Source organism: Dermacentor variabilis, chromosome 8 (genome assembly GCF_050947875.1).
Source record: "Dermacentor variabilis isolate Ectoservices chromosome 8, ASM5094787v1, whole genome shotgun sequence".
NCBI classification, from domain to species: Eukaryota; Metazoa; Arthropoda; class Arachnida; order Ixodida; family Ixodidae; genus Dermacentor; species Dermacentor variabilis.
In genome coordinates, this window is record NC_134575.1 from 171,968,422 (window position 1) to 171,987,189 (window position 18,768).

At 46.9% G+C, this 18,768-nt stretch overlaps 1 protein-coding gene across 1 annotated transcript; it reads right to left on the reverse strand.

Moving 5' to 3' along the window:
* Positions 1-10,938: 10,938 nt before the first annotated feature.
* LOC142590726 (uncharacterized) lies at positions 10,939-14,016 on the reverse strand. The gene is made up of 2 exons (XM_075703155.1): positions 13,827-14,016; positions 10,939-13,568 (listed from the first exon to the last, which is right to left on the reverse strand). Exon 2 carries the CDS (start codon positions 12,606-12,608, stop codon positions 11,331-11,333), a length of 1,278 nt encoding a protein of 425 aa, XP_075559270.1. The 5' UTR covers positions 12,609-13,568; positions 13,827-14,016; the 3' UTR covers positions 10,939-11,330.
* Between the last annotated feature and the right edge of the window lie 4,752 nt (positions 14,017-18,768).

Consider the following 18,768-nt stretch of genomic DNA (forward strand, 5'->3'; position numbering starts at 1 on the left):
CTAGACCTGAGGAGGGAACGGAAGAAACTGGTACATAAGAAGCCGATCAATGAGTTAGCGGTAAGAGGGAAAATAGAGGAATTCCAGATCAAGCTACAGAACAGGTATTCAGCTTTAACTCAGGAAGAGGACCTTAGTGTTGAAGCAATGAACGACAATCTTGTGGGCATCGTTAAGGAGTGTGCAATGGAAGTCGGTGGTAACTCCGCTAGGCAGGATACCAGCAAACTATCGCAGGAGACGAAAGATCTGATCAAGAAACGCCAATGTATGAAAGCATCTAACCCTACAGCTAGAATATAACTGGCAGAACTTTCGAAGTTAATCAACAAGCGTAAGACAGCTGACATAAGGAAGTATAATATGGATAGAATTGAACATGCTCTCAGGAGCGGAGGAAGCCTAAAAAAGTGAAGAAGAAACTGGGAATTGGCAAGAATCAGATGTATGCGTTAAGAGACAAAGCCGGCAATATCATTACTAATATGGATGAGATAGTTCAAGTGGCTGAGGAGTTCTATAGAGATTTATACAGTACCAGTGGCACCCACGACGATAATGGAAGTGAAAATAGTCTAGAGGAATTCGAAATCCCGAAGGTAACGCCGGAAGAAGTAAAGAAAGCCTTAGGACATATGCAAAGGGGGAAGGCAGCTGGGGAGGATCAGGTAACAGCAGATTTGTTGAAGGATGGTGGACAGATTGTTCTAGAGAAACTGGCCACCCTGTATACGCAATGCCTCATGACCTCGAGCGTACCGGAATCTTGGAAGAACGCTAACATAATCCTAATCCATAAGAAAGGGGACGCCAAAGACTTGAAAAATTATAGACCGATCAGCTTACTGTCCGTTGCCTACAAAGTATTTACTAAGGTAATTGCAAATAGAATCAGGAACACCTTAGACTTCTGTCAACCAAAGGACCAGGCAGGATTCCGTAAAGGCTACTCAACAATAGACCATATTCACACTATCAATCAAGTGATAGAGAAATGTGCAGAATATAACCAACCCTTATATATAGCTTTCATTGATTACGAGAAAGCGTTTGATTCAGTCGAAACCTCAGCAGTCATGGAGGCATTACGGAATCGGGGTGTAGATGAGCCATATGTAAAAATACTGGAAGATATCTATAGCGGCTCCACAGCCACCGTATTCCTCCATAAAGCAAGCAACAAAATCCCAATAAAGAAAGGCGTCAGGCAGGGAGATACGATATCTCCAATGCTATTCACAGCGTGTTTACAGGAGGTATTCAAAGACCTGGATTGGGAAGAATTGGGGATAAAAGTTAATGGAGAATACCTTAGTAACTTGCGATTCGCTGATGATATTGCCTTGCTTAGTAACTCAGGGGACCAATTGCAATGCATGCTCACTGACCTGGAGAGGCAAAGCAGAAGAGTGGGTCTAAAAATTAATATGCAGAAAACTAAAGTAATGCTTAACAGTCTCGGGAGAGAACAGCAATTTACAATAGGCAGCGAGGCACTGGAAGTCGTAAGGGAATACATCTACTTAGGGCAGGTAGTGACGGCGGATCCGGATCATGAGACGGAAATAATCAGAAGAATAAGAATGGGCTGGAGTGTGTTTGGCAGGCAGTCCCAAATCATGAACAGCAGGTTGCCGTTATCCCTCAAGAGAAAAGTATATAATAGCTGTGTCTTACCAGTACTCACCTACGGGGCAGAAACCTGGAGGCTTACGAAAAGGGTTCTACTCAAATTAAGGACGACACAGCGAGCTATGGAAAGAAGAATGATAGGTGTAACGTTAAGGGATAAGAAAAGAGCAGATTGGGTGAGGGAACAAACGCGAGTTAATGACATCTTAGTTGAAATCAAGAAAAAGAAATGGGCATGGGCAGGACATGTAATGAGGAGGGAAGATAACCGATGGTCATTAAGGGTTACGGACTGGATCCCAAGGGAAGGGAAGCGTAGCAGGGGGCGGCAGAAAGTTAGGTGGGCGGATGAGATTAAGAAGTTTGCAGGGATGGCACGGCGACAATTAGTACATGACCGGGGTTGTTGGAGAAGTATGGGAGAGGCCTTTGCTCTGCAGTGGGCGTAACCAGGCTGATGATGATGATGATGATAGGGATTATAAATGACATAGATCACGCTGGCAGTGATGCCCAACCGGACTTCGGCTCGAGACGAGCCATAACAGTTGCTTGTATTTCTGTGTACATGAAGTCATGGGAATTATGTCACCATCACATTACCTTACCTTCAGTCTACGTGACGCTACACTGACAGGGATAATTAAATACTTTATTTTTGGTACTTTTATCCACAGAAAAAAAAAAATATGTGACCCTTTGATTTCTTTTCAAGGCCAACAGAACATGTTTGGCTGGAATCTTTTTCTTCGCGCCAGGTTTCAATACCTAGTGGCGTCACCATTTGCGCCTATCACATTCCTCATCCTCGTGGGAAGAGAGTCGTAGAGAGAAGCCGTGAGCGACTCGTTCGATCTCAGCTGGTCCCATTCCCTTTATGGCAGTCCACATATTGTCGGCCGAGAGTCCATGGAGGGACCGGGCCCCTAGCGCTGCTTTCAAATGACCCCACACGTTTTCAATAATGTTGAGGTCTGGAGACTGGGGCGGCGACATCAGAATGTTGACACCACGCTTTTGTAGAAAGCTTGTTACTTACCTAGATGTGTGGATGGAGGAGTTATCTTGCTGAAATACATAATCTCCATCCGGGAAGGGCCCATCAAGAAGGTGGGGCACCATCACGTCATCAAGGATGGCGCAGTAGCTGGAAGACGTGAGCTTGCCCTCGATGCGAGCTAGTGGACCGAGAACTTCTCTGGTTATAAAGCCCCATACGCTCACTCCTGAGCGGCCACTTGCAGCCACACGCTGGAAGTAGTCAGGCCTGTAACAGAAGAAAAGGATCGTTTGAACCGGCACTGACAACAAATCTTCAGTCACTCAGTTTACAAGACGCAACTTTGTTTGATGTCAACGATGTAGCATTGGCAGTGCTTGATCGTGCATGCTTTTATCGCCGGTTGTTTTCTGGCTAACTTTAGCACTTCTTTTATTTGGTTTTCGTTCAGTTTACACAAGTAAACCTTTTCTGCTGCCTAGAAATTTCAAGTTGCAATGTAAGTATTGCAATGCAGTGCATTGCAATGCAAGTTAACACCGGTGTTTAAGTCCTCTTTGTTTATCTCCGTAAGACACTGCAATATATACAATTTATGAAGTAAGCGTAGTTATTTTGTTGGGCTTTCGTGGTACAATACTTTTTTAACATGAAACGCCACCTACCGGCTGTTTTCAGGACGCCAAACTCTTTGCCTTTGATCCCACCGGGTGGTGAACGAGCTTTCATCAGAAAACACGACGCGTTCCCAGTCGGCGGTTGTCCAACTCTCGTGGTCCTTGGCAAATTGCAGCCGTCTCGCTTTGTTTCCTTCACGCAGAAGCGGTTTTCTGCAGGCGACATGCTTCTTCAGGCCAGCTTCCGCGAGGCGGCGCTTCACAGTCGTCTTGCAGACCGTCAGACCAAGTTGCTACTGTATTTCTCGGACTGTGGTCCGCGGATTCAATGCCGCTGCAGCCACGATGGCCCTGTCTTCGTCCTCCGTCGTTGCTCGAGTTCTACGCCTGTGCGGAGCGTCCTTTATGCGGCATTCCTTCCTAAAAGCCTGAATTATCCTGTTCACTGTTTTCAGTGGTCTTCCTGGAAGTGAGGCAATAGCCTGCTGGCTGTAGCGCGCCACACTCAGTTCAATAATTTTTTGCTGTTGCTCGAGTGGAACATGAGCCATCTTGTAAGCGTCCTGCTTCGGCTCACACGAACAAAAGAATCTGCGTGCGCCAACACGATTACTTATCACGTCAGGCACAGTAAACGCTGCACCTTTCCCTCTCGCAGTATTTATAAGACGAAACATTCTACGCATACAAGGCTCACACGGCGGACCAAATGTCTGGGACAAGGATTACGTCAGCCAGTGCCGCGCAGTCACGCCGCACGCTGACAAAGCAGATAAGCTACTAGCAGCTCAACCACGTCATGCTTGTCCACGCATTTCGAACCGTTGTGCGAATCCTCCTTTAGTGTCGTCACACAAGATTGCAACGCGGCTAAGCTTGAAAGCTTAGCATGTCTCTATGGCTTGGCCTCGAGTGAGCGGAAAGAAGAATCAGCCTTTTGGTTTTCTTTTGCTATGCGTGCTACAACGAAGTTCAACTCGTTTTCGTGGACTTTCACACCTTTTTTCGCTCGAGGACAAGGTATACAATGCCGCCAGCATTCCTTGGAAACGTGTGCCCAAATGTAACCATGATGTTTTATTTGAGCCCTATATTTTTCTAATGGGCGAACAAACTGGCGAATCGCGATGTTTTTCTTATTTAGTGTTCACTTCGTGTTAACTACGTTATTGATAAAATGATTACTGAAGATTTTACGAACACACGGAAATCTGTTTGCCTTCAGTTTGTTATGCAGCAGCATCTAGGTCATTCTCATTACGGCCAAAGTCCAGTCATTGTGCATGACTTTAGAAGCAACCAGCGTGGATTAAGCGTTGAAGTGTTTTTTCTGTTGGCAGACCGATGTGTTGTTGCTAATTAGGGCTACATCTTGCAGAAAACGTTAGGTCAGAAGGAAACTATCCGCAGTTCATTGGCAGCCATTCTGCAAACCAGCGTCAAAGTTTGTCCTGAGTGGGTCGCTCTCCCCTAAATCGCTCCGAGTCAGGTGAGGTTTATTCACGCTAAGCGGGGAGCCAGAGATGCGTGCTGCAAAAAAGAATGCAGAAACTGCACTGGATTTGTGTAAATGTGCATATGAATTCCCCCTAATTTCAATTGCCCCGCCCCCTAAATTTAAGTTGGGCCACCCCCAAATTTAAGTTGACCTGCCTCAACATTTCCAGCTGGCCCACACGTAAATTTTCTTTGGCTCACCTCCAAGCTCTAAGTTGACCCGCCTCCAAAGTTCAAGTTGGCCCGCCCCCAAATTTAAGTTTGGCCACCTCCAAATTGCAAGTTAGCCCACCCCCGAATTTCAGTTAAACTACCTCCCAATTTCAATTGGGCACACCTCCAAATTTCAGCTGGCCCACTCCTACTATAACCTTCCTCATGGATTTTCTATGGAGCCCTATGTTTCTATGTGTGTATTCCCTATCAAATTTTTTAATTGTTCCTTATCGTTTATGAATCTACGAATCATCTACATTTACACTATTATAACGATTAAGTGTCTTGGCAAATAACGCATTTTTGTCCAGTTACAAGGCACTACACCTTTCGCATGCCTTCTCATGTGACGCAGCTGAGGTGTTCGCGAAAGAAGCTTACGCATTAAAATGCGCTGGTGCGACTACCGGGCGTATCGTGGCCCTTCGATGTTTCCAGTGCGCTCGCCTACCGAGTGCAGTTTGCTAGCAGCAGACGCTGCGCTGCAGGCCCCGCTCCTTGCGCATCAGTAATACGGGGAAGGGAGTCCAGTAGGCGCTTGTCAATCGGCCATGCCTGGTCATTCTGACTGCCAAGAGATGACGCCAAAAGCGGACGTGCTTCCTCTTGCTGCCACTGACCGGCGCTCTAGGCAGCCACTGCAGAACACAGGCCACGCGCTCGTGTGTTCCCTTTCAAAAAGGACGACCCTGTACAAGCAGTGACTGTGTTTTCAGCCGCCTATAGTGACCGTACGACCCTCTCCGAGATTCAGGCTTATCTGATTGCACGTAAACGGAACAGCGTGCAACGGCGCATTCACGATTTCTTCAAGCCTACTGCCAAGCCCGAAGAAGTGCGTGGAAATGAAGGATTTCTTTCTTTTTTTTTTTGCTTAATCTGCTTTTTCAGGCACCTGTTCATTCGGACATTTCCGCAGTCCTCATGAGGTCCGAATAAACGGTCGGCGACTGTAGTTTCATCAACATGGCCAGTCAGCTTATTTTAGCTGTAATGAATGCATGTCCAAGATCCCTGCTTATCAATATAACATATTTGCCTATCAAGAAATTCCTGCCCGAGAGATTATTAATATTTAAAGGCCAATGAAGTGAAAACAGTCGGAATGATCAATCAGCAAACATCATAAACATCAAATTTTTATGCATTCCACTAATATCTTAATTTCGCTTCTCTCCTAGGTTTTTATCCAGAGCTGCTAAATATAGTGTGTAATCATGTAGGGGATCCAAAATATTTATCAAAGTACTGTCTTATTACTATCTTGCAATTCACAAACACGTTTTTGTGTTTGTAATACGTAATGGAATAATTGTAGCATAACAAGGGTTGCTGCTGGTATAGTTGGTTCATAGTAGTATGTTGTAAAATTTTAAAAAGTGCAAAAAAGGACACGGACAAGACTGAACAAGACAAACGCTTGTGTTGTTTAATTTTAGAATTTTAGCAGTTCTTGAGAAGCATAAATATAATCTACAAAGCAACATCTATTTATTTATTTATGTTCAGTACTGCTGCTTCCGTTTGATAGCATGGCGGGTGGTCAGTACTGTGTTACAAGGCAAGTAATTTAAGCAATAAAGAAAGAAAGGCAAACATAATTAGTTCTTCCATGTGAAAGGAACAAGAACACTTCACAACTCCAAGCTAGGCAGAAACAACGAAAAAAAAAAAAAACCAGTGAAACTTAATCATATAACACAGGTTTAGAGAAATAATAAATGCAGTTAGCACAAGTAAATCACTGGGTAACGAAAAAAAAAGAAAAATGCAGAGCAGGAAGCAATATGTACATTTAGGTAAAAAGTGGCTTACTATAACTGCACAGTGGAACAAGCTACACCACTGAGATAGTCTGACTGTGCCAGCTACACAGCGATTGTGTAGTACGCACACTTTCTGGAGTATCCTGTGTATGTGAATGAGCTGCTTATATTCTTTTTAATGCTTTCTATGGTTTTGAAATATGTATTTTCAGTTGAATGCATTGTAATGCTTATTATTACACTGCAGATGTCCGAATGATATGCTTGGCCAAGTTCCGTTATGAAATACTGAGTTTTCTATGTGTTTCTCTGTGTAGTGTCTTTCTATATACACTCGAACCTTCATGTAATGAATATCTAATAACATATTTTCAGACATGATGGTGTAAATATGAAATTTGGTTGGTAATGATTCATTTCAGTGAAGTTTCTCCTGCTTTAACAAAATAAAGAAATGCGGGATCTGTCATGGTTTTCGTTGTAGCAAAAGAAATTTTTGTTTGCACATTGCCTTAAGATATATTCTGGCAGCAAAAATGTCAAATACAGTCACCGGTTGATTTTTTGGACCTGAATGATTGTTGGATGATTGAATTCTGAATGATTCTTGATTTTTGATGGCCTACCGCTATCACCAATGTATAACAGCAATAACCGATATTTCAGACACTGTAAGAGGTATCGACCATGAATTGCGTGTGCAGTGTTGAAGACATGGTGGCCATAGACAAAAGTGCCGTCATGTCGACTGGCGTGGCACGAAACTGCAATGTTGGTTGCCTATGCCCGATAAAGCAGTGTGCGTTAGCCCCAGCAGCCAAAGCTCTGTGGCCGGCAAAGTGGCTGGTGGGCAGCTGTTGTGGGAAGCCTGCTGCCAGCATGTTCGTACTTGTGTACCTTATCGGTGTTTGAACATGGGATCAGGTGCACTTTTGCCAGAAAGGTGAACTGCTAACAGTGAGAGAAAAGTATTATTAGACTACGGAAAGTAAAATTCATAGTTTTGTTCTTACAAATAGCAGTAAACATTCGCTTACTAATTAAGTTAACAAGTGTGGTATCACATGTACCAAGCCAAACATGCACAGATCTCACTCGATGACTACAAACACTTGCTGTTGCAATGCTGGCATGATGGTAGAGCGCCGGCAACAGGCAGTGAGTGCCTCTTGCTGCCTCTCGCTGCACTGAGTTTTTGAAACTCAAGATTACGCAGTTTTCAACTCCAGGTGCGTATGAACAACCCGCATCAAGGCACTAGTCATATCGGCTAGCTTTTGAGCTCTCTGCCGATTGTCTCCAAGTCAGGGCGTGTTGCCTGCATATGCACTCAGCAACGCAGACTCTTATGTGCAGCTGTGGCCTGGCTAGAGCTCACCTGACCCTTCCTTCCCCTCCGTTTAGCCTGCACTTGATCGAATTACCACACACTTTCCCTTCCACCCCATCCCATGAAAGAAGGAAATTGACTAGGAGAGAGCATTAGGTCATGCAGTCTGTTTTGGCCAATGCACTCTCAGTGATGCCATTCCCTTTGCTTTATCACTATCAGTGTCTGCCCAACACGCGACGTCTGAGACTCAGCAAGTTGGCCGATAGTTTTCAGTTGATGCGTAGTTGTTCGGAAGCCACTCCATGGCTCTGCCTGTGCAGTAGAAGCACTAAAACCTACCACACTCTGACGTGATAATGGCATGCTGAGCCAATACGTTTACCTTATGCTCTCTCCTAATATGCCCTCTCCCCCTTTTGCCCCAAAGGAACCATTGCCAGGTTGAAACTTGGCAGACAATACATATGTCCGGCTCTAAAAATCTTCACACGAGCCTGAGCAGAGCAACAGGTGATTTCGGAACTGAACCGGAACCAGAGCTTATTGAGGAACCATTCCGAACTGGTTTGACACAGATAAAAACATTGAAAATTACTGGTTGTCTCGCCTGCAATGTCAGTCAATTTCCTTCATTACAATCCTGTTGCGTGCTTTTGATGCGGGCAAAATGCAAAAACACCCATGTACTTAGTATTTAGGTGCACGTTAAAGAACCCCAGGTGGTCGAAATTTCCGGAGTCCTCCACTACGGCATGCCTCATAATCGGAAAGTGGTTTTGGCACGTAAAACCCCATAATTTAATTTTGTCGCGTGCTTTGCTTGGCGATGTCTAAATGAACAGATTTGTTTGACTTTTCTAACCTATCATAATATTAAAGCACTGGTTACAATTGAGGGTTAACCATCGTTTATGGAAGAATACTATATATATTTTTTGTCGTGTTTTTGTTTGCTTCCACTGACTTTGCAATTGTTAACAACATTCTGCGTCAATGACCTCTTTTCAAGATGCTTTATAAGATATATGAATTGTTTTTGATTTACCTAAGCTCCCTGTAAAGTTGTTCACTATTTTATTGACTGGGAACATTGTCAACTTTGTCACCTGAAAAAAAAAAGAAAGCAGCAGGAATAAGGCAGGTGTTAATGCAATAGTTATTCTATATTTGTTAGGGGTATGCGAATATCAAACATCACCGAATCGAATAGTAAACATTTGTATAACTTGATTCACAGATAGAATGTCTACTATGATACTATCTATTCAGTGTAGAGACCCGCGCAGTGCCACATGTTGTGCGTGCCATGGACCCCTCTTGCTCGATGCTGCTCAAGCAAGCATTTCACTTCGTTGTCAGAGCAAAAGGGGCGCCGTGGGTATCGCAAACCGGCGGCCTCAGCCAACGGGGTAGCGGACTTTGACATTGCGAGCGCTCCTCGACGTCGGCTCAATGCAGGTATCGCACGCACTGCGCCTGAACACAATTCTCAGGACGGCACAGCGTCCGCCGGCACCGCCCCTGTGCAAGGTATGTCCGGGTCTACGGGACCTGTAAAAATGGTAAGGTGACTCTGAAAGAGGGAACGTCAGCAAGAGCAGCGCATATTTTCGTAAAGTGCAAAAGCAAGCGTGAAGATCAGGCCAATTACTCTCGCATCGTATTGGATATGCGCGCCGACAAACTTTGTGCCACTTCGAGAGTATTCAATTAATCCACACACGCTATCTCAGGCCCGATCACTAATGAGCCACCCACTCAAACGTATTAGCGTCAAGCATTCCGCGACGGCTTGCGGTCCATTACCACATTGGCCAGCAACGAATTTTCATCATGGCCACACGGCCTCAGCCATTAGGCCTGATTGGTGTTGCTTTATCGGGTGTCTGCGACTGAAGTTGCGGTTTTGTGCCAAATCAACATATATCTATTTGGCAGCAGCCATGCGAAACTTGGAAAGCCGACAAAGCAGCCCACAAACGAAATCGAGAGACGGCGGATGATTCGATTCGATGTTAGGCTTCCTTCATTCAATCTTGTAACAAGCATGTGACACCACCTCAGGCATAATCTTCGTTGGCTCGGTGGCCTGCCATGCTCGGTAGGCAACATTGGGCACCGCACCCAATAAACGCCGACGAGCATGGCTGCTCGGCGGTCGGTGATCACTCGTCACCACCACGTAGTGGAGCGTCTGTCTAACGGAGGGTTCCTCGAGCCCTCCCTTGTTCACGAACCCGGGCGGCGGATCGTGACAAATCTTCAGTTTGAAAACTACTATTCTGTATTCACACAACCGTACTATCTGTACCTGCAGCCATACCTGAAGTTTCTTTAGCCAGCAAAATAAACATTTTGCCAAAACAAAGTGGAAAAAACCTTCATATGTCTTGGAGAACCAGCAAGCCCTTCTAGCATACACAGAAACCCAAATTACTTTATAAAATTTTACCAGCATTCATTTTTTTACAATGCCGTAATACAGTATATACAATGTTGTGTTTTCATCATTTGCAGCATTGCTTTCTAAAACGCACATTAAAATCAGCTTCCAGAAGCATGTACTAGGAACGATAAAAATAATTAGGCTGCATGTGCCGCAGGGCCTACTGTGTTCACAACTTAAGTTTGGCTATGTTGTGTCGGCAGCGGCAGGCAAGCGGGGGGCCCCGACCGGGCGAACGCGCGGCAAGCGCCGGCGCAGGAAGGAGACACGGAGCAAACTGCCCCCGATGAAAACCGGAACGAAGACTCGCCGTTTATTACTTATAAAGGCTGCACACGCTAGATGACACCTCCAGATTGGCCCAAGCTCGTCACATGACAGAAGGGGGGTGCGCCATCTAGCTAAACTACAAAACACACATGTACGATGACACAGGGGGCGACACTATACTACATCATCCCCCCCCCTGGAAACAAAGTAAGCATACAGTGAAACGCGCACACAACACGCGCACTTAAGTCCAAAGGCAATTTCAGTTCGTTCCCCCCCACGTTCACACCTGCGCACCAGTCGCACACAAAGCACGTACTTAAGTCCACAACAAATTCAATCCATCCCCGCCCAAGTTCACATACACGCGCACCAGTCTTGGGCACCATAACACAGGCAGTCACTCGAACGAAGTCTGACAAGGAACACGGCACAAAACTCACTGCACCGCAACAATAAGCACTTTTTTCCTGTGTTAATGAAACATGTGGACTGTCTCCTAAATGTCACAGCGAGGTCCCTAGCCGTGGGATTTCGAAGACGGCAATACGCTCTACACTACAGAAACAAAATCATCGAGCCACGGAGGCCGTTTTCTGTCACGATGAGGACGCGTGCGTACCTCAGAACTTTGGGGGTTGCGACGCGTATCGGTCGACTTTAAAGACCCAGTCGTCCCACTATTTCCCTCCCCCTGGTTGGACAATTGAATGTGGTTGTCGCTCAAAGCTGGAGAGGGTTGCCCAGGAAGCTCCTCTCGACGTCCCAACAAGTCCTGGGAGGCTACCGATTCTCCTACGGAATCAGAGACGACTGCTGACTGTGTAAACTCGGAAGTGATACAGTCAGACGGACTACTCAACTGAAGCTTATGACTCTGAGAAGACGCTGTCGCTACAGACGAGTCATCGGAATGACTATCCAAGTTTGAATACGAGTACAAAAAATCTTTGTCACTTGTACACAATGTACTACCTGCTGAATCCTTTATCACTAGGGTTAACTTAGACACATGCCACGTCTTCCCATCACTGAGTAGAAAAGTAGATGGTCCTATCTGGGCCTTGACTTTACGAGGTTTACTGTACTTAAAAAATCCTTTCCTCTTAAATCTTATTCTGACGGTGTCTCCCACCTTGATACGAGTTGCCTGAGCACCTCTACGTTTGTCCACGTACTGTTTAGTCTGCCACTGTTTCTGCAAGACCCTTTCTTGAACGTGAGGCACAAGACTGTCCTGTTCCCGTAGATCTACACAGAGCTGCATGGTTCCATCCTTCTTGCGCACCACCACGAGTGGAGACACCCACTCAGAAGCCTCGACACGCTTGATGACGTCGCAGTCCTCGAGACGTCGCAATTCATTTGGGACCTGGTCACGGAGAGCCAGGGGTAGTCTGCGCAACTTTGAAGATACTGGTTTCGCATCTTGCTGCCGATGAATTCGGTGCACAAAGTTGTTGACGAGACTCAACTCGTCACTGAAGAGGTGATCAAAACCCGGAGGCACACCTGTGGGGCTCTGTACTGAAGGAAGCGATGGTAGACGACATGTCAGCGACGTACCGTCGATCTGTATGCCCAAGCGTTGGATAGCGTCTAAACCCAGCAGTGATGTTCCTGTAGTCGTTACGTGGAACGTGACGGAGCATGACCTTTGGAAAAACTGGACAGTGGCTTGAAACCGGCCTTGAATGTTGATGCGTTGCTTGGAGAAATTTCTCAAGTCCACTGTTGGTTGTGACAGCCTGTGCTGTCGACCAAAGTTATTTCTAAAATCTTCGGCCGTCATGCATGACACAGACGCTCCCGTATCCACCGGCAGTCGCATGGAGACGCCGTTCACTACGACCGGAACTTCCAAATCTTTTTTAGTTTCAAAAGCGCTTACCGTCAAGACAGACGCGGACGGCTGCCTTGCGGAAGTTGAAGACAGCGTCTCTGCGGAAGAGACGTGTTGAACAGTACGGGTTTTCCGGCATACTGATGCAAAATGGCCCAACGTGTGGCAGGCGTTGCACCGCCGGTTCCTTGCGGGGCAATACCTGTACGTTGCAATATGCTTCGTGCTGCCACACCGGTCGCATGCACCACGGTTCCCGGAGGAGCCATGTGCGAAATGTCGGCCCTCTTGGCGGCTTCTCGGAAGAAGTCGGCCCTCTTGGCGGCTCCCCGGAAGAAGTCGGCCATCTTGGCCCGTCGACGGAACGCCAAGTTGAGATGCCTCGATTCTTCGTACATTTTCGGAGCCGAACGCGCGGTTCGCTCGATGCAAGGCTTCTAACGAGCGTCCAATTTCTTCTGCCTTGTCCAGGGTCAGGGTTTCGCCATGAGCCAGCAACTTTTCGCGAACGCTGACGTTCGCTACCCCATGTATGATTTGGTCTCGGACGCGCTCGTCATAGCTTGTGCCGAAGTTGCACTGTACCGCCTTCTCCTTCAATGCGGTCACGAATTCCAGGAATCCTTCTCCCTCGAACTGCTTTCGGCTGGTGAATTCGTGCCGTTCCGCCAGGACATTTGTTGACGCGGCGAACAGCCGGTCAAGCCGCTGCAAGAGTCTCGGAAACTCTGACGCTGGCGGGACCGCATCACTTGACGTTGACGCTGCGCCGGTCGACTGCCTTGCTGCTTCGCTTGAAGCTGACGCTGCGCTGGTTAACTGCCTTGCTGCTTCCTGCTCCTCGTCTGCAAAGTACTTCCGTTGTCCCTCACGCCCGAGAGCGCTGACGAGCGCGGACGCTCGTCGCGCGTCCGTCCAGTCGCCACCGCCGGCCGCTTCGAGGTGGGCCTGAAAAATTTTTTTCCATCGATACCATGGAATGAACGGTGGCCCGGGCAATTCCAGAAAAACGGGAAGGTTCGCCGTAAAAGACGCCATGCCCGGTAGCGCGCAGGAGACAGTGCAGAAAACAAGCCGGAGCTCGCAGCAGGAATGGGGCACGGAAGAACAAGGGGGCGAGTAGGCCTAGGCTCGGAAGCCTCGCGACGCCAAGTGCGTCGGCGGCGTTTGCAGGCCGTGCCGACACGTAAAGGACGCTTCACTTACGAAGCTCGCTGGTTTCCCGGGGCTTCGGTCGGAACCGCTGCGGGAATCCCATCTTCGTCGCCAAAAGATGTTGTGTCGGCAGCGGCAGGCAAGCGGGGGGCCCCGACCGGGCGAACGCGCGGCAAGCGCCGGCGCAGGAAGGAGACACGGAGCAAACTTCTCCCGATGAAAACTGGACGAAGACTCGCCGTTTATTACTTATAAAGGCTGCACACGCTAGATGACACCTCCAGATTGGCCCAAGCTCGTCACATGACAGAAGGGGGGTGCGCCATCTAGCTAAACAACTACAAAACACACATGTACGATGACACAGAGATCTGACAGGGGGCGACACTATACTACAGGCTATGAATAGATCAGTGACTATGAATGATCAGTGCTCCTCTGCTTCGGAAAGTACAGGGCGCTAATGGCGCAGTGCTATGCATGGCCGGTTGGCTGCAGTTGTAATGCAACTACACACACACACAAAATATAGCGTTGAAGCTGCCGATGCTCTGTCCAGTCTTGCTTGCCGTCACGTGTGACGTGACAATACATGTGACATTGATGGTGAAAGAGGGAGGGAAAGCCCCCCGTTGATTCTAAAGACCAGGGCTCATATTCACAGGAAGCACTCGCGCTATAGAATTGTTCGTAACACAAAGTTAGTCTTTCCTGATACTGGACACTACTAGCTTGGCCAATCGCAAAAAGCACTTACGAATGAAGTTTTGTGCACTTAGCTGCAAATACTGTGGGAACGGCGCGGTCCCTCAGTCCACGCCAGCAGGTCCTCAGTGTTGGCCGGCTGCGTCCAAGAGTTGCCCAGCTGAGCCTCGAACCACCGCTCACCCTCACGAGTCACTTTGTCCTCCGCTTCCTCGACTACTGGCTGCAAAGCCGGAGTTCCCATTCTGCCCTTCCCTCTGCGAAGGCGACGATGGCAGTGACCCACGGCGGCTTACAGCACCAGTCCGGCACCCACGACCTACTCTTCATACAGTAGGTCGTGGCCGTAGTGTTTCGGACGTTGCTGTGAGGGTGAGCACTGGCGGCCTCTACCGGCACGCTTGGTCCCTACTCAATGATCACGTGGTATTTCTTCGGCTGCGCGCTGCCGTAGGCGACCACGGGATGCGCAGGTCGCTCTTTACACAGTTGTGCCGGCACCGGACCAACGGCACCGGCCGCTTAGAAAGCCAAGCTGTACAACTGTTAGAACGTTAAATTTATTAAAAACCGCGTAATTCGAACAAATATAATTTTTCTAGGCACTTGGAGAAGACAGGAAGGACAGAAATAGGTCTGTAATTTCATGTTACGATCTCCTCGCTTAAAAATTACTACTATAGTTATTTTCGTAGCTTCGGGAAAGAACTCCAGATTCGATCATTAAGTTAAGCATATATGCAGGAACTTCTGTGATGAAGTGTATAACGTCTTTTACTGGAGAGATCTGGAAATCAACGGCATCGAGTGATTTAGTATTATTTAAGCACATAAAAGTTTGATGCACTTCATCTTTATCTGTGGATCAAAAAAGATGCTCTGCTTCATATTGCCGCGTCCTGCAACCAATTCCACATGTTCATTACAGGGAGTTACTGCGTGTAGGAAGTGGTTGTTGAAGTGATTTGCGAGTGACGTCAGTTAAATCGCGACCGCGAAGTGTTAAGGATTCAGGCAGAGCATTCTTATTTTAACGCCCAAGTATATTATTGATGAGCTTCGAAGTGGCGTTAGATCGTTGTCGACTAGCATTTTCAAAAAAGACGAGATGATGGGCTTTATTAGTACGTCTAAGTTCTGCATTTATTCGATTTCGAAGTTTATTAAATTCTTTCAACACTTCCATTGTGGGGAAGCGCAACTCTCACGCGTCCCCTGATATATTGTTTTCTCGCATAGCTCTCGTCTCCTGTAATCCGGCTTCGCCGCCTTGCTTTACTCGCCGGCCGGTATGCTTGCAGGGTAGTACGAGAGATGGCGCGAGAGTTGTTGCTCTGCTAACGCCACCTAACGGCGGAGTGCATTGGGCACAAAGAAGGCTCTTCCTCTTTGTCTCGGGATCGGCAAGTGGCGCAGACATTCTGCGCCTGCGCCGATCCATGCTTCTGCGAGACCGTCTCGCGAGGCCTACCCCGTAATGGACGAACACGATCGTTCGAACGCGCGAACGACCAGGCGTTGCTGTCCAGCACGGGGCGAACATATTCGCTCGTTATCCGGTGGCGGTGAGTCGGACTTCCTCGATTTTTCTCGCGCCTATCGGCATGTTTTGTGGATAGCAACTCGGCTAGCAGGCATTAGTCTATGAAAGGTGCAATAAATTACCTTGTGATTGTTTGCACTACTGTGTTGTCGTCCCTTTGTCCCAAGAGCACGGGTGAGAACCCCACACCATAGAGCGTGTGCGCAAGAATGAATGATAACAGATATTTTTACTTGTTATCATTTTCAGATGCTCACGGGTGACCCAAGGTTTTTTAATCTTTTTTACATGTTTGAAAGTTTCGAAAGGAAAATGTTTCGCGTAGATACGAACAAAAATATAAATGAAGTCATCATAAGCGTCATTTGCATTTTTCTTCTCGTTTACAGAGGACCAGCGTTGATTCATTATGTCGTTTTTGAATAATTCAATATTCCAAGTTCTAATTTGTTGAATAATGAGCTGCTCCTGTCGTAAATTTTTATCTAGTGGTTCGTGATGGTAATTTAGAAAGACAGGCCAGTGGTCACTAATATCAGCTATGATAGTTCCTGTGCTGTAGACAATGGTGTCCAATATTTGTCACGATAAGATCTAAAGCCGATGCTGTGGAGCATGTAATACGAGTGGGCGTCGTAACAAGCAAGTCCAGTGGAATTTAATAGGGTGTTTAGTTCACGGGTGACGTTGCTTTCTTTCATCACATTGAAATCTCCTGCAGAAACCAGGTGTACGCTGTTATTGCAATCATATTCCAAAAAAGTTTTTAAAGAACTGCAAGAAACTGGCAATACTTCCACCCGGGGGTCGATACAGCACAGAAAACAGCTCAAGCTTGCATTGAATTGTTAGTATTTTATAATCATCCGTTACTACAGTAAATTGACGAACAATATGGCAATTCTTTTTTATTGTAACAAGCAGGGCCACACCCCCGCCTCGTTTGTTTGGACGATTTAGGGAAAATTAATTGTAACCGTCCAAATTGAATGCCTGATCATCATTTGTTCCCCAAGTTTCGGACAACATGACAGCGCTAAAAATTAACTGATATTGTTCGAGAATTGCGACATCTTTATTGTGGTTCAGTGATTTACTAATATGTAAAACTGATTCACTTGTTTGGTGACACACTGGGGAAAGGCAAGCTCCAGATAATCCATATCAAGAAGAAAACAGTAAAGAGACTATAAATACAGGCAAGCACAGTACTCTTAACAACCGCCCTGCCTCACAAAAATCTTATCGATGTCGCGCTCGTTTGGTATGCGCACATCACTTGTTGCGTCGGACTGTCTAGCATATATCTCTCCGTTAAAAGACCGCACTGTTTTCCACTTCATATTTCTTTTTCACCGCAAGTGAAAGCGTCGGGCAAAGATGCTCATTGACGTACACAGGCGGCGAAAAAGGTGTTGAGCTGCTTATGCCTAAGTCTGCATTAGTGAGGAGTGTCTTTTTGGCTTTTTTCAGTAAATTATCGCGCTGTGCACGAGACTTGAACTGAACAACAATGTGGCTTTTCTTATCTATTCTACTTGGTACGCGGTGACATGCTTCCATGTCACCGATGGCTGCACCAATTTCGCACAGCAGGTAATCGGCAGGTTCGTTTTCCTTCTTAATGACACCCTGTAGCTACAAATTCACATTCCTAGAGCATTGCTCACTGCTAGTTGATGCTCTAGATCATTCAAAGAGCTTTTTAGGGTCGCATTTTCTTGGCGCAGATCAGAATTTACACTTTCGAGGTGAACGTTTTTGCGACAGCTTCGTTCAGTTTTTTCTTTAAGTGCGCCATTGTGTCATGCTACAGGTGTCATGCGATCCCCCCACGTCCACTCCCCCATCGCTCTCGCAGTGGGCAAGACGCCGGGATTGCCGGCGGGCGCCGCGGCGTGGGCCGTCTCGTTGCCGGGGAGCGGAGGGTAACATAAAAAAAAAATTTTCCGTTTCTTCTAAACCATTGGACGTTTCAATATCATTATTTCTCAAGTTGCATCGCACTGTAGTATGTATAGCTACATTCTCTTATCTTTTTTTTTGCCCCACTTTAAAGGGAAGCTGAAGAGTATGTCGAATTCAATAAGACGCTCATACTTCACTGGCTTTACTCAACAATAAAATAACAAAAACATAGACGCTTCGCCAGGGGGGGACACTCCGTATACATCCCATTGGCCGTTTTCGAGCAGACGCTCTTTCGACGCTAGCGCCAAGGTCCCCTTCAGTTACGGCCCTAACCAATGGGCGACGCATTAAGCAAAATGGCGGCGCACATGATTGTTTACGTTGTCATGGCAACAGCAACAGCAGACGCGCGGCACCTCCTCTCCCAAACGTTTTTCTTTCCTTTTTGTTTTTATTATGCCGACCCGCTCCACTCCCTTTCCCCCTTTCCCCCATGCCGCGCGCGCCGATCACTTTTTTTTGTTTTTACCCGTAAGCGGCGCGTTTTTTCTTTTTTATAGCGCGCTTGTTACCGCGCGCCAGCTCGCAAGCAATGCGCGCGCTACGCCGCGCATTGGCATTGCTTGCGAGCTGGCGCGTGGTGCGCCGTGGGCTATGCGTTGGCACGCACGCAGTCTTGCCCATACTTATATTATACCAGCATGTGCCGGGACATAAAAAAAATTCCACTTTCAACACAACAGATGTTTAGTCTCGCTTTATTGACTTCGTTTCCGAAAAGAGATTTTTCTTACAACGTGGTGTGATACACGCTCAAAAAATGAGCAAAAGTGA